The sequence below is a fragment of the Hemiscyllium ocellatum genome, chromosome 17, assembly GCF_020745735.1.
Source record: "Hemiscyllium ocellatum isolate sHemOce1 chromosome 17, sHemOce1.pat.X.cur, whole genome shotgun sequence".
NCBI classification, from domain to species: domain Eukaryota; kingdom Metazoa; phylum Chordata; class Chondrichthyes; order Orectolobiformes; family Hemiscylliidae; genus Hemiscyllium; species Hemiscyllium ocellatum.
In genome coordinates, this window is record NC_083417.1 from 62,371,839 (window position 1) to 62,388,717 (window position 16,879).

Consider the following 16,879-nt stretch of genomic DNA (forward strand, 5'->3'; position numbering starts at 1 on the left):
AGCATCTGCAGTCCTCACTTCCTCCAGTTGATAATAACCCGGTGTTATGAGATTTTTAACTTTGTCCACCCTAGTCCAACACCGGCACCTCCACATCATGACTATTTTATGGTCTTATAATTTTGTTAATTCTTCTAACCAGCAAATCACTGGTCATTACTGTCCCGAGGTCTTGCAGCGTGTAAGTAAGTTGAAATGCGCACAATTGATTGCAGACCGATTTGAGGACGTGAAAGGCGTTGTATCAATGTCAAACGCTTTTTGTTCTTTCCCTTTGCGATTATTTAACAGCGATCCCTCTGTTGCTACGCTTTTCCTAATTGATTGTTTCCCACTGCCTTTCCTAGGGTTCATGTTTTACAGAGACGATGTTCTCATTCCCATCCCTCTGTCTCACACATATACATGGAGGTTTTCCCGTGAAATATTCACCAATTAGTACCTCTCTTGTCCCTCTCTCCCCCACCCTCGTCTCCATCTAGAGTGTGTGCTGCACCCCTGTCCTGCCATTGAATGTTGCCTACCTGTGCCACCGTGTACATTGCTCCAGAGCGGAGACTCGCCAGTATCTTTGGAGGAGTTTTTCTTGAAGGAACCCTTGCGTTTGTCGGTTTGGCGAGATTTGGCTAAGCCTGGGTTGTACTTCAGCACAGCCACACTGGTCCGCTTCAGCCCTTCCTGCTTCCTCTGTTTGACCGGGATTGCCTTCGACGCTTGCTTCACATGCCTCGCCTCACGCACAGGGGCCCCGGGCAGGACTAATTCCCCGATGGACCTGGTCTTGCAGGATTTGCTCCCCTCTCCCCCTCTGTCGCCATTGGCCACATCCTTCGACATCAGGGTGCAGGAAAGGCTGCACGAGTCAGTCCCGCGGGCACTGCAGCCGCGGCCACCCTCTCCCTGTCCCTGAGAGAGCGCGCGCAACAGTTACCAAGCAACCCGGTAGCGGCCAGCGTTGCCTGGATACCCTGGTTACTTTGTCACCGCTCACCGTGAGGCGGCAGCTCCCGAGTCGCTACAGTCCCCTCCTTAGTGTTCACTTCATCCTTCCTGAACTTGAGGAAACACAGAGGTAAAAGAGAACATGAGTTTAACACAGAAGACTCAGATACAGAGCCCAGTATTTTAATAAGTTTAGTCATTTCCATGTCAGTGCGGCGCCTCTGTCAACGGAAGCTCTAGTCAATTTTCAAAAATACGATTCCTTCATCTCCTGAATAATCCCCTGGAGATTGGAAATCTTGTGGCTCACATCCCTGCCTTTGTGTTCAAGCTTCCCTCCCAACTCCCGGATTTGACGGTCAATGAAAGTGCATTCATAGTGGGGTCAAAGAGGTTTGACTATCAACTTGTAAAAATACATTAATTCCTGGGATGTGGCCGACGCCGGCGAGGCCAGGATTTAATCCCCAGAAGAGTCAATCATGTCGGATCTCGAGCCACACTTAGACTCGATCAGGGGTAAAGATGGTAGTTTCCTAAAGGGCAATATTATGGTCACAGATGTCACAAGCCGTCCCTGCAGATGCAATCTTTTACAGGAGTCTTTCGTAGACAGCTTTACTTGACCAGTTTTCAGCAAAGTATGAAAGTAAATGCTTTCAACTTGCACTTTCATCAAAACGTAAAGTCTTGATAATATCTGAAGGAAATGCAGTGCTTTATCTTCCACACGTGCTTCTTTTTCTTATGCAATTAGATCTTAGGATTGGTCTGGTTATTCTAATAAATCCCGTCAGGAACAACGGTACTGTTTGTGCACTGTGGAGAAAGCAGACATGGTGTTTATTGGAAAAGCTGTATATTGTTGGATCCAGTCAGCTCAGCAGCTGTCAAGTCTCATTCTTCACATCATGCTCAAGGCTTTTCCTATGAAACCGTAAATGCAGATTCCAGCAGTCAATTCCATCATTGGCCTTGCATCATTCTGCCAATACAGTCTGAATACTCCAGAAATTTGGTTGTCTGAGGTCCTTTGCTCACATCCCTTCCAGTCCTTCCCAAGTTTTATTAGTTGTGCAAGTCATACCTAATGAGTTTGTACAACTGACAAAAGATTGCTACTTCAATTCCCCCTAGTTTCAAATGTAAGGTTGTCCATCTTATTTGAAGTGATGGGTTGAGCTTGATTCCACCACATGTTAACGAGTTATTCATACAGGTAATTTTTAAAAAAAATTTCATCATGAGACCTCTTCAAGCATTGCATATACAATTATTGACTTATATGGACAAATGTAACACATGTTTTGTGCACAAGGTCACTCTAAAAGCAAATTCATATTTGCTAGTTAATCCTGTTTTATTCATGCTGAATAAGGCATCACTTGCACCCACACTGCTTTGAAATGTCTACAAGAGCTACCAGAATTAACAGACTCCTTGATTTAACTTCTCATCTAAAAGATGTCACATCTGATATTGCAGGATATATTGCCAAACAGTAGTGTCGGTCTGGATTATGGGATGACAGTAGTCTTGCAAGCAGTCCTCTTGGTAGGATGGATGTGGCATCACAGCACAAAGGTGAGAAAGTGTAATGGTTCTTGAACCAGTGACAAGTTATATTAAAGTTGATCTTTCTGTCCCAATCTAGGAAATAGCTTCCACTTTAAGATAGAGTCCATATGAGTCATGAATAACATGACATGTGTTAATATTAGTGCAGTGAAAACTGGCACATAACTGTACAGCAATTAAGACAATCCAAAAACAAACACAAGATCCTCAGCAATATTTATAATAGTTATTCATAATGGCCTAGACAGCATAATGCAACTGAACAAAAAGCAAACATGGTTCAAAAGGAGTAAATTGGTCACTTGTCCAGATAGAAAGGTATTAATTTGCTGTTCCTATATTTGATGACTTAAAAAAAAGTTATGTCCTCCAAAGAAGTATGATCTTGGCTTTAGGTATTGAAATCTTAAAATCTAACTGGAAAGGATTTCACAAATGAAAATGTTTCTGAATAGACTAAAAAGCTTTGACAAAGAGCAATCAACTCAGTCAGCTCTCCTTCAGAATTTGGTGTCAATGCCATCATTTTCTTGATAAGAATATTTGAAAATATTTTCACTTTCATTAATTTCAAAGATGATTAAAGCTTGCGCAGAGGAAAGCCAGGTTACTTCTCAAACACCTATTTTCAGCCTGAAGACACATTTTCAGGTTATCTTGTTTTTTCAAGACATCTGCCCCTTCCAACTATCAAGATTAATCCATATGCAACTTTTTTTGATGGGAGTGTGCCAGACCATGCCTATGAATATTTATTTGGCCTTAACTGGATTTTTTTAAATTATTTTTTGTTTCATTTGACCAATCTTGAACTCAAGCAAAACTGACAATGATATGCAAATTTTTATTGCACAGTGACTTGACTTTGCTGGGAATATATCCAGTATTCTCACTTATTAGGTATCGCTGCACTTTGGATGCTGCCTGAACTGCTGTGCTCTTCCAGCACCACTGATCCAGATTCCTAGAGTGTAGTAATATGGTTTTGCTCGGAAGTAATTCCTTATTCTTACAGAACATTGGAATGTGTTTATTGAGAAGGAACCCACATAAAGAGAACAGCATATTACAACATTTTGTCATATTGTCAGGTTAACAATTTCCACTGTTAGTTGATAACATCAATAAGGCAACAGAACAAAGCATCAAAGGCTGGTTTTATTTATTTGAAATAGTAATTCAATCAGTCTGTCAGCATAACACATGACTTCTTTTGCAGTTAGGTTAAATTAATTTTTCATTCTAAGGAAACTTTCCCTTTCTATTCAGGTGAATGATACTTAGTTGAGTTTGTGGTAAGTTCTAGTTCCAGAATTTCTTCATATCCTGGTCACTGTGTTGGTTTTATTTAAGTTCTGATCCTGATCATTGTACATTTTTATGCTCTCCCAGGTTTTACTATACGTTTTATGTGCAAGCTGGAAAAAGATATTTAAAGAAATGTGTTAATTGACTACATAAATCTCAAAATATTGTACCACCTTTCCTGCAACTATCTGTTCAGTTTCTGCATAATCTTTGTGCAACTCACTATTTTCCTGACTTACACAGAAGTCTCCCTTTTCCTCCTTTTATTTGTGACACTGTGGAGTGAGTTTTTACTTTTTCAAAATAAAGGGTAACACTTTTAGTTGACAAAGTTAACTTCATGGAACATCTCATTACAGGAGATTTTATTACATAAATGCTTTAAACAAAATCCTATTTGAGAATTGTACAATATTGTGTTTGAACAAAACACAAGATAGTTTTAGTTTTATTGCGAGACAAAAAAATGAGCTGTCGTTAATGATTAATTAACGCATAATAAAAACGCCAGGCAGTCAATCTGCTGTGACCGTAGGACTTGGGACATCTGAATACCAGTTTGATCCAAGATAAACATGTCTGCAGTTACAAGAACTCTGCTTTATACTTAGCCGGCCTAAGGCCAATCTATAGATGTGACCCTAATCTATGAAGGGAAAAGTTACTGGACACTTTATTCCAGGAGGCAGCCATACCCTTTAGAAGAGGGTCATCTGATTTGGCCAATGGTCAGTGACAGATGTGGGGTGATTGTGAGTGAGCCGAGTAACTTACCCCTTGAAATTGTCCAACAGATTTGAACTTTTTCAGTTTGTTGAATGAGACTGAGGGCTGCAAAGCAAATGAGCTAACTGACCATGATACCATGGTGCAGGAAGCCATTCAATGGGGGGAGCAAAAGGACAGTTTGAAGTAATGGAGGAATAGACCAGTGTGTCATGGAGGGAATGATCCCTTTGAAATGCTGACGGTGCAGGGGAGGGGATGATGTATTTGGTGGTTGCATTCTGGTGAGAATAGTGGAAATGTCAGGAGACGATCCATGTAATGCAGAGACTATTTGGGGTAGAAAGTAAGGACAAGGGAAGAAAGGGAACGGGTGAGTGTAGAAGAGCACGAAATAGATTAGACAAGGCTGAAGGTCGTGTCAACTATAACAAAGAGAGTCATGTCAGAAGCAGCCTAGTGGAAGGTGGCATTGTCAGAAAAGATGCAACAAAGCTGGAGAAATTGGGAAACAGAAAGGAACTCTTGCATGAAGCAGGATGGGAGGAGGTATAGTTGAGCTAACTGTGGAGGCCATTGGGCTTCTATTGGATATTAGTGGACTACCTATCCTCAGACTGAAGAATTCCAAGGTTTTCCAAGCTTTTTTGGTTTTCTAGGACATGAATCACAAGAAGTTAAAATGCAGATACATCAAATAATTAAGAAAACTAATGGAATGCTATCCTTTATTATTTGAAGAACTGGAAAGGTAAGGATGTTATATGTCAGTAATATAGCTTTGGTAAGACCTTATCTTAACACATGTGCAGTTTTGGTCTTCTTATTTAAGAAAGGATGTAAATACACTGGAAATTGATACGTGAATGAGCAACTTGTCTTGTAAGGTTGCAGAAACTAGACTCATTTTCTCTGGCGTTTAGAACAGTGAGGGCTAACCTGTTTAAAAAATATAAATACTGTCTCAACAAGGTAGATTTGGAAATGATGTTGGAAATGATGTTTCCTGTTGTGGGTGAGTCCAGAACGACAGACACTATTTTAACAATAGGCTCGCAACTTTAGAACAAAGATGAGATTTTTCTCTGAGTGTTGTGCAACTTTGGAACTCTCTGCCTCACACATCAGTGGAGGTGGTGTTATTGCATACTTTTAAGGTGGCAGCAGCTGGATTTTTCTTAGGCAATAGCAACAAATGTTCTCGAAAATATATAGGAATGTGGGATTTGAAATGCAGACAGATTAGCCATGGTCTTATTAAATGGTGGAGCAGGCTCAAGAGGCCAAACATCTGTCTTGTAACATAGCTGTCTTTCTTATTTGCTCTGCAGCCAATGGAAATCAACAATTGTCATAAGGGCAGCCAGATAATTAAAGCTCATTTTGCACATAACCATAAATATTAAAACCCATGGGCATAATTTAGTCCAATTGATATGGGTTCAGCCCATGGCTTATGGATTGGTGAGAAGCCCACAACATTTTGAAGGATGAGATTCAATGAGATTAAGTGCTATCAATAATGAATCAAATCAACAAGTCGCCACGAGTGAGCAAATTTCTCCCAGGGTCTATTCCCACCTCCAACTGAATTGCAGGAAGCTTTCTCACCATTGATGTTTGGCCTCTCATGTTATTAAAAAGGTCCAACTGTAACATTTCCCAGCTCCATATCATTCTGTCCTCAACTATTTCTCATTCTTCCTTACTCTTTCTGGCAGAATCCCTTTCTTATTGCCTGTTCTATCTTCTTTGTGTTCCAATCCCTTAGCGTATTTCACCAATATTGTTTTACTAATTTATCAATGTTACATTTTCGAAAGGCCAGAGCACTTTAGTATACATCTCAGAAAAGGACTTGCTCAGATGTGCTTTAATGATCCTCAGAGACAGTAAATTAGTTTGAAGCGTAGTGACTTATTATGTGGACACATGCAGCAATAATTTGTTAGAAGGATGATCTAACAAACTGCAATGACCCTAACATAAAAGCAAAATACATCAGATGCTGGAAATCAGTAATAAAAACACAAAGTATCAGAAATACTCTGTAAGAGTGACATCAGTAATAACCCTACCCCCTAATTTACAGTCTTCCTTAGCTTTTAAAACCAAGTTTTTTTCTTGAACCTTTTCCACACCCTTACATGAGTTTACTGGTCCTTCTGGGTTGGACTTTCTGAAGGGTACTTGTTCATTGTTACCCATGTTATTATCCACAAGATTTGTGGATTCAAAGTAATTTAGTAGGTTTCCTCATGTGATGACATATGCCAGCAATTTAATTTTATAAATTACAATATCACAAACAAAATAAACTGTGTCTTAAACTGAGGAAAGTCTGCAGCTTAACATTAAGGCATCAGTTATTTTCCTCAAAAACATATCCTTCGATCAGCAGTTAGCGATTAATTTATCAATTTACAGGCTGCAGCCACATTAAAACTTCAAAAAGAGTCTGCCCACTCATCAATGATACATGGAATTTCTTCACTGTACAATGTGTACAAACATTGATCACAAAAGAAAACTGGATGAATGGAGTTAACTGTGTCCCTGGTATAAAATCAAAGGAGTTCTTTTTTAGCTGTAACTGTGTAAAACCATTTATAAAGTCACTTTTATCCTACTTGTCATTATTTAGCACAATGCAAGGTTCTGTGTTGATCATAAATATAACCCACTATAAAGGTGAAATAGTCAACATAACTCCTTGGAAAAAAAAGGAAATGTGCTGTAACAATAACGGCATTAAGTTAAAACACGTAATGATCAAACCTTTAAACGATGGCCTGCTGGTGCTTCACATAAATGAGACATCCAACCCACATCCATTAAAATGGGAGTGTTTGACAGCTAGATGATACTACGTGATGAGGATATTTCTCTCACTGCCATTATTTAGACAACTAATAGATGTCAAAGTGATTCATTAGCCTTTTCATACTGACTCGATAATGGGATAGCTGTTGGATATCACTGTGAGCATACGCCATTGCATAGGTACTCTTGCCTAACATTGCAGAATAAAGAAATGGGAGTAGCCTTACATGTGGGAGCCTGGGAACTCTTGTGGCACATTGGTAGTGTCCTTACCTCTGGGTGAAGAGGCCTGGGTTCAACTGCTTCAGAAGTGTGTCATAGCATATCTGAACAGATTATTTAAAATATCTACATTTATCTACAGGTAGCCCTGTCCTATCTTTCAAAAAAAATTCATTCATGCGATGCAGATATCACTGGCAAGGCCAATAATTATCCTTGAGAAGGTGGTGGTGAGGTGCCTTTTTGAATTGCTACCAGCCACTTGTAGGTATACCCACAATGTCATCCTGGAGGAAGTTCCAAGATGTTGACCCAACTACAGTGAAGGAATAACAATTTGTTTCCATGTCCAGACAGTGAGTGGATGTGAGGGGAATTTGCAGGCTCTTTGCAGTATCCGGGGGGGGGGGGGGGGGGGGGGGGGGGGTGCAATGGATTATTCACCCAGCCCTTCTGGCTGAAAATTATTGCGAATGCTTCAGCTTTATCTTTTGCATTGATGTGCTGGTTTCCCCATTATTGGGGATGGGATGATCATGGAGCCTTTTTTTTTCCAATGAGTTGTTTAGTTGTCCACCAACATTCACTATCAGATATGGCAGAACTGCAGAGCTTAGATCCAATCCATTGATTGTGCAATTACTTATCTCTGGTTATGCAGTTTGTTTCATAAGTAGTCCTGTTTTGTAGCTTCACTAGGTTGACACCCCATTTTTAGACATGTCAGGGTACTGCTCTTGACATGTCCTCCTGCAGTCTTCATTGAACCCAGATTGGTTCCCTGGCTTGGTAGGAATGGGAGTGAGAGATATGCTCAACTATGAGGTTGCAGACTGTTTTGGAGTACAGTCCTGCTGCTTCTGATGGTCCACAGCACCGCATGGATGTTCAGTACTGAGTTGCTAAATCTGGTCTAGCTCTATCTAATTTAGCACGAAACTGCATTATAACATTTTTGCATTTCTAGCTGATGTTTTATCCCATAAATATGAGGCTTTACCCTGCCTGGCTGATACTCTGTAACTGAAATGTTGAAAAAAATTAATCTTTTCTTTTTGACTAGTCAAAATCCTCGAATTCCCGCCCTAACAGCATTGAGGGTCTATCTACAGCACATGGTTGCAGCAGTTTGGAAATAACTTCACAGAGGCCAGTAACCTGTCACCAAGTCACTTTATTTACACACAGAAAGTCCTTGGTACTGATCCAGCTTCCTCACAGCCAGCTCTCAGAGTGAATAGAACCTCTTATCTGCCAGGGCTCCCTGATTGGACCAGATTAATAGGGAGTCTCATATTCTCTGAGGTCCACCTGGCTAACCTCGTTACAATCACAGCATCCATCCTCCTCTGAGGCTGAGGACATAGGCTGGTTCTTTTCTTGTAGGTCCTCCTGGGGCATTTCAGCACCAGATCAGAATCTGCTAACTATGTCTCTGATATGGGTAATGTGTAACATACAGTATCTCACTTCTTGCATCTGGAACATCTCAGGGAATATTCATTCCCCTCTACGGGTGGCAAAGACTGTGGTAAGAGCCACCATGTCCATCTCAGTTTCTGTGGTTTCTTTAACGTTTGATGGAGGGAGAGAACCCATGAATTTCAAAACAGACAGAAAGGCAGTTGAAGCTCCAGGCACGTTTTGCTCCTGCACTGTTTACGAATTTGCAACTTTCACATGGTCCATGTGCTTGTTCAGGGCCATGCACTTACCCAAACTTTATATGGCATGACCTTGTATCAACCATGCCTCTTACCCATGCAGGGCCATTCCCTAGGCTTCTACAACAAACTTCATGCCCTGAATTAAATTGTCTCTCCGGCTTAGCAAAGTCTTGTGTCTGGCATTGACACTATTCCTGTAGTTGCATGAGGCGGGGTCCTATAATCAAACAGGAACCAGGACAGTTTGGTATTTAGTGAGGCTGTAGGCTGTTTCTTTAATCCTGCCCTCAAAGTGTGGACTGCTGTTTCTGCTGGACCAATGGATTATAGGACCACCTCTCATGCAACTACAGAGATAGCTTTAGCAGAGTTGCTAATGAGAAGAAGACTCTGCACAAGGTTAAATCTGACCTTCATGCCTTGTGGATGAGGATGAAGTTGCATCATGATTGCTAGTGCTGGACACAAGACTTTGCTATGCAAGAGAGACAGTTTACTTCAGGGGAACAAGTTTGGCGTAGGAACCAAGGGAATAGACCTGCGTGTGTAAGAGGCATAAATGAGTCAGGCCCAGTGACATATAAAGTCCAAGTAGATGTGATGGTCCTGAGCAAGCACATAGACCATATGAAAGTTGTAAACTCACAGCAGTGTGGGAGCAAAATGTACTCACATCTTCAACAGTGTTTCCAACTGTTCCTAAGTCCATGGTTTCTCCCTCTCCATCAAGCATTGAAGGATCCTAAACTGAAAACCGTCTGGGCTTGGGGATTTATTACACTCATCTGTGAGATAACTCTTCAGAACCTGACATCTCATCACCAACCATCCTTTGTATACAAATGCGTAGCCTTTGACAATTGCATTGCCTCTCACTAATTTGCAGACCCAGGCATAGTGACACTTACCTCTGCAATATCCACCTTACGTTCCCAGGTTTTCACTTTCTTCTCGAGGTCAAAGCGATTCCATGTCTCACGCACATATTCAAGGACATCTGGAACTCTGTAATTAGAAATGTCATCACGAAACTTTCTGTTTAGCTCCTCTACTTTGGCTTTATCCTGTAGATGAAAAACAAAGAACCAAGTTATATAATAAAAACTCAGCTGAACTTTAACTCTTGCAAACAGTTTTTGCAGTTATTAAAAACACCCTGGTGAGACACCACTTGGAGTTCTGTGAGTAAATCTTGGTACAACACCTTCGGAAGGATATAATGGCCTTGGAAGGAGTAGAATGCAGGCTTAAAAAGTGATACCTGGAGTTCAGGTATTAAGTTATGAAGAGAGATAATACAAACTAGGCCTATTCTCTCTAAAATTTAAAAGGGTGATCTGATTGAAGTTTTCAAGATGTACAAGAAAAGACAGTGTAGATAAAGATAAACTATTTTCATTGGTTGTGGATTCTAGGACCAAGGGCATAAGTCTGAGAATTAGGGTCAGATCATTCAGGAGAGATGTTACACACAAAGGCTTGTGGATATTTGGAACTCTTTTCCATAAATGTCAGTGGATGTTGAATCAGTTGTTAATTTTATATCTGAGATAGATAATGTTTTGTTAAAGATATTAAGGGATGTGAACCACTGGAAGGTATGTAGAGTTAAGTCACAGATCAACGATGATCTCATTGAATGGTGGAACAGGCCTTTTAACCAGCAACACATTTTCAGCTAAGAGGCTGAATGGCCTACTCCTGTTCATAAATTCCTATTTTGCTGTCATTTTTCAGTTAAGAGTGAGTTTTTAGACAAAAGAATTTTATCAATAGAATGATCTCAATGAGAAAGCCCTAGAGAAAAAAAACATGCATGTGACAGAGTGGGAGAGTGATCAGTTTGAGTTCTGAACATGCAAGGTTGATCTGGTGGGCACTGGATTATTTGTGAAAATACAGAATAATGAGCTTTCACTATGATTCTTTAAAAATTGGGGCAGTATTTTAAGGATTTGAGTAACATGGATTATGGTGAGATTTGTGGCCATTTCAAAAGAGAGTTAAGAGGTCATCTATGTACCTCTGATTGATCTGCAACAAGTAATGACACAAATGCCTCAGTGCAGATAATGCATGAGGAAACAATCAAGTCAGGTAATGATCTCCCAAAGGTGGAATCATCTGTTTTCACTCTCCTAGGCAAAAGTGAGGACTGCAGATGCTGGGAGATTAGAGTCAAAAGTGTGGTGCTGGAAAAGCACAGCAGGTCAGGCAGCATCTGGGAAGCAGGAAAATCAGTGTTTTGGGCAAAAGGGCTTTTGACTGTTTTCACTGTCCCGTCTAGTCTTAAATCTAACAGTATGGCCATTAACACAAGGTATCAAGACACTGGTCACCCAAGGGAGTGTACACTAGTAAAACGCAAATGGCTGCAGGAGGAAAGAGAGGGTATTGAAAAAAACTGGTAGTGAAAAGAACTTTTGAAATCAACTAAACTATGGAGTTCTACAAATATATGTTGGTCTGCAAGCTATGTTACTCTTCCTAGTCACTCAACAACAACAGTTTGGTTTGGAGACAGAAAAATTTGGTCGATCCCTATACTAGACACAAACACATAATCTTGGTTGACACTTCAGTGGAGTATTGAGTGAATAATACATTGTATTTAGAGGAGTGCACTTCTCACAATGTTAAGCCGAAGCCCTGTCTGCAGTCTTGGGCAAATGTGGTGGATGCATTTATACTGTTAGCTGATTTCAGGCAACACAATTCAGAAAAGAAAGACATTGCAGTCAGGGATCAATTGGGATGGTGAAGTTCTGGAGCACTCCTCTAAATACAATGTATTATTCACTCAATACTCCACTGAAGTGTCAACCAAGATTATGTGTTTGTGTCTAGAATAGGGATCGACCAAATTTTTCTGTCTCCAAACCAAACTGTTGTTGTTGAGTGACTAGGAAGAGTAACATAGCTTGCAGACCAACATATATTTGTAGAACTCCATAGTTTAGTTGATTTCAAAAGTTCTTTTCACTACCAGTTTTTTTCAATATTAAAATTAATAAGAAGGAATACAGTCAGTTCTTCTGTAACGCAATGGTTGCATTCTTGTATAACTCCGCATTATAGAAAAATCGCGCTTTAAAGACAGTGCTTAAAGTGCATTACAGCCAACACATCTTTTAAAAATATATTTTATTCAAAAATAGATTTTTTGAATATTATAACAAATACAAAACAATACAATTCAACACAATACAAAGAAAGAACACTAAAGAAGAGTTTAAAAAACTCAACCTGCCCTCATGTACAAATGTATAAATAAATATATATATATATTAAAAAACCCAACTAACTATTTAACCAAATAAATGATAACCAACAACAAACTAACAAATAGTAATAACTCAACTCAATCAAACAAGACAGTAATACATTTGCAGTTCCTCCTCCCTGGATATTGGACCCGTAAGGCACTATCGTTATGATTATGTAAAAGCCCTTGTTAGTGTGGCAGATAACTCTGTGTCCAGGTATTCCAAAAAGGGCTGCCATGTCTTATAAAAACTCTCAGTTTTGCAGTGTACCATACTTGTGAGAAAATTCAAGGGTATGTTGTGGTTCTGCTCGCCAAGCTGGAAGTTTTTGCTGCAAACGTTTCGTTCCCTGGCTAGGGAACATCATCAGTGCTGTTGGAGCCTCGTGTGAAGCGCTGCTTTGATGTTTCTTCCGGTATTTATAGTGGTTTGTTCTTGCCGCTTCCGGGTGTCAGTTTCAGCTGCAGTGATTTGTATATGGTGTCCAGGTCAATGTGTCTGTTGATGGAGTTTGGGGATGAATGCCATGCTTCTAGGAATTCTCTGGCTGTTCTCTGTCTGGCTTGTCCTATGATAGTGGTGTTTTCCCAGTCAAATTCATGTTGCTGGTTGTCTGAGTGTATGGCTACTAGAGATAGCTGGTCGTGTCGTTTTGTGGCTAGCTGATGTTCATGGATGCGGATTGTTAGCTGTCTTCCTGTTTGTCCTATATAGTGTTTTGTGCAGTCCTTGCATGGTATTTTGTAAACTACTAGAACAAAGGACCCAATACCCAGCATGAGCCAAACTAACGTAGTTTACAAAATACCATGCAAGGACTGCACAAAACACTATATAGGACAAACAGGAAGACAGCTAACAATCCGCATCCATGAACATCAGCTAGCCACAAAACGACACGACCAGCTATCTCTAGTAGCCATACACTCAGACAACCAGCAACATGAATTTGACTGGGAAAACACCACTATCATAGGACAAGCCAGACAGAGAACAGCCAGAGAATTCCTAGAAGCATGGCATTCATCCCCAAACTCCATCAACAGACACATTGACCTGGACACCATATACAAACCACTACAGCTGAAACTGACACCCGGAAACGGCAAGAACATCCATCAACAGACACATCGACCTGGACCCCACATACAAATCACTGCAGCTGAAACTGACACCCGGAAGCGGCAAGAACAAACCACTATAAATACCGGAAGAAACATCAAAGCAGCGCTTCACACGAGGCTCCAACAGCACTGATGATGTTCCCTAGCCAGGGAACGAAACGTTTGCAGCAAAAACTTCCAGCTCGGCGAGCAGAACCACAACAACGGATACCCGAGCTACAAATCTTCAATCAGATTTTATTCAAGGGTATATCTCCATAACAATCTTCAGTCAACCCGACAGGCCCAGGAGGTTCCGGATACCCAACCTAGCAAGATATTCTTTCTTGCAGAAAGTGGGAATTTTAAAAGTTTGTTCATGTGCGCTTCTGCGGGGAGCATACTGTGCAGGCCAGGAAGTGAGATCGGGTACTTCTCCACCCTTACACACAAAATCCTCTCTATTGCACCCGCCACAATGCTCCAGTATGTTTGAAGCCTATCACAGGACCAGAGACAATGGGTAAGAGTGCCTGTACTGACCCTGCACTTGGGACATCTTGAAGTTACTCCTGGTTTAAATTTAACAGTTCGGGAGTCACGTGGATCCTGTGGAGAATCTTCAACTGTAAAGCAAATTGATATCTTTCTTGCATTTTCCCAAGTATCTTCCCATGCCTCTGAGGAGACCTCAACAGTCTGGGTCTCTCTCTCACACCCTGCAGAGTCGATCAAACTCATGTGAGGGGGCACTCCCCAACCGATGATGTAAAGTGCTGACAGAAAGTGTACTCTTAATACTAAGCAACTCCCTCTCTATGTCAGATTTGTAGAGATCAGTCAAAGTGTAGTCTTTTTTTGAATAAAATCCCTAACTTGAAAAAAACGAAAGAGGTCCCTGTTAGATAGTTTGTGTTTCCGTGCTAACTGATCAAAGGACATCATTGTGTCTCCCTCAAATAAACTGCCCATGCAAGACACACCCCTAGTTGCCCACTGTTTGAATCCTGAATCTATCATCCCCAGTTGAAAATCCGGCATACCCACTAAAGGTGTAAGAAAAAATGTTTTGCCAATATTGCCTTCCTTCTGCCGAATTGCCCTTCACGTTTTCACAGTATTGATAACCATTGGGTTTTGGTAATATTCCCTAACTGTCCCCATTTTGTCCAAAAACAGCAAGCTAGTATGGTGACACCTTGCCTGGGAGTTTTCGTTATCTAACCATATTGAAAGAGGGTCCCCACAAGCCCAAAAAGTGAGCTTAGCTGGTAGCTTTTAATGTCTGGGAGATCCATTCCCCCCAATCTGTAAGGCAATTGCAGTTCAGCTAATTTAATGAAGGGCCACTTACAATGCCAAATAAAAGAGGTAAACCAGCCATGCAGCCTCCTGAATGTTTGCTTATCAAAAATCAGGGGAAGCATCCGTATAGGGTATAACAAATGGGGGAGGATATTCATCTTAATAAGCACTATCCAACCCAACCACGAGACTGGAAGCGCCTCCCATCTTTGAAGGTCTTGTTTGATTTTGTCAAATAATTGAACAAAATTAGCTTTGAACAGCCAATTCAGAACTGGAGTATGAATATGCCCAAACACACAAAACCCCTCTGTGACCACTTAAATGGGAATCGATATTTGCCCTCAAGACCTAACACCTTTGTAAGACCACCCATAGGCAAAGCCTCTGATCTTGCAAGACTAATCTTGTATCCCGAAAAAGCGCCAAACGCACTGATGCGTTATATCAGGCAAAGCACCAAAACTGCTGGATTTGACAAAAAAAGGACACCGTCCGCATACAATGAAATCTTATGTAATTTTGACCCCACTTCTGGAGCTGATATATTGGGATCCCTACGAGTGGCCTCTGCCAATGGTTCAATCACCAATCCAAAAATCAGTGGCAAAAGGGGACAGCCCTGCTGGCTGCCCCTAAAAATGTTTAAATTGCTTGATCGCACCCCATTAGTGATGACTGCAGCAAGAGGATCTCTGTAGAGAACCTTTACCCATTTATAACCAAACCGCTTCAGTGTGTAGAAAAGGTATGGCCACTCAACTCTGTCAAATGCCTTCTCTGCATCTGGAGAAATCCTTGTAATGACTGTTGTTGACATGCTTGAATTACATTAAGCAGCCTCCTCACATTATTGAAGGATCTGCAGTCCTTTATGGAACCTACTCTGGTCCTCTTTAACAATAGAAGGTAACACAGTCTCCAGCCTTAACGCAACAGTCTTAGAGATGAGCTGGAGGGCAATAAACACTTAAAATACCATATTCTTCCCTGTTTATAACTTCCTGTGTGTGTCTTTAACACACTCTAGTAACGTAAATGGGAGATTCCTCCTAACCAATATAGCCACTCCCCTACTTCTGGTATTAAAAGAAGAGAAGTAAACCCGATCAAAGCCAATCTGCTATAGTTTCAAATGCTCCCAATCATCCAAGTGTGTCTGCTGTAACAAAGCAATATCCACCTTCTCTTTTCTAAGACTCAAAAGTACCTTCTTCCTCTTAATTGGTGAGTGGCTCCCCTTATTATTCCAGGTACAATATTTAATCAGGTCATTAGCCATAACATTCTGCAGTAACATTTAAATTCCAGAGAGGAGGAACTCGAATCACAAATTCACCAAGTCTTAGTGTCACAAGATCCACCAAACATAAAAACTACATAAACTAAAACCACTACAGTTAACAAAACTATAAAGCTATCAAAGATTATATACAACAAAAACCAAAAAGCAAACCTACATATAAAGAATCAACAGTGCTGAATAGGGGAATTCATCCCCTGCCTAAAGAGGGCAACTATCCATCCCAAAACCCAATTTCCCATCTCGCTGCCAAGATTGCAGCCTGGGTATTTAAATACCTGGACTGGGGATAAACTGCTTGTAAGTAGGCAACAAGCATCTCAACCATTTTCCCTCCTCCCAGCTAGAGCCGCACCACATAAACAAGCAGAAAAGAAAGAAAATACACCAGCAATTTGAAATAAGGGGTAAAAACCCCACCCATCCTTTGAAATAACAACTTCGAAATTGACAGTACATATTTCAACTGTTGCTAAACATTGTTTAAACCAGATTATTACCAATTAAAAAAAATACGAAAAGAAAGCCCCAATCGGGCTTCCTCTGTTTTTTAAAAGAAAAAAAATCCCGAAACAACACTATTATTTGCATACTAAATTGTTCAGATTAGCTTAATTTGTCCACAAAGTCTCTTGT

At 40.6% G+C, this 16,879-nt stretch overlaps 1 protein-coding gene across 1 annotated transcript in view; it reads right to left on the bottom strand.

The window, feature by feature from the left end:
- Window positions 1-980: 980 nt before the first annotated feature.
- ccdc113 (coiled-coil domain containing 113) overlaps window positions 981-16,879 on the bottom strand; it is a 44,523-nt gene continuing 28,624 nt past the window's right edge. The window contains exons 8-9 of the mRNA XM_060837515.1: window positions 10,175-10,330; window positions 981-1,055 (exon numbers count right to left, since the gene is read on the bottom strand). Of these exons, the coding sequence (XP_060693498.1) occupies window positions 981-1,055; window positions 10,175-10,330 (231 nt within the window). The remainder of the gene's footprint in view (window positions 1,056-10,174; window positions 10,331-16,879) is intronic.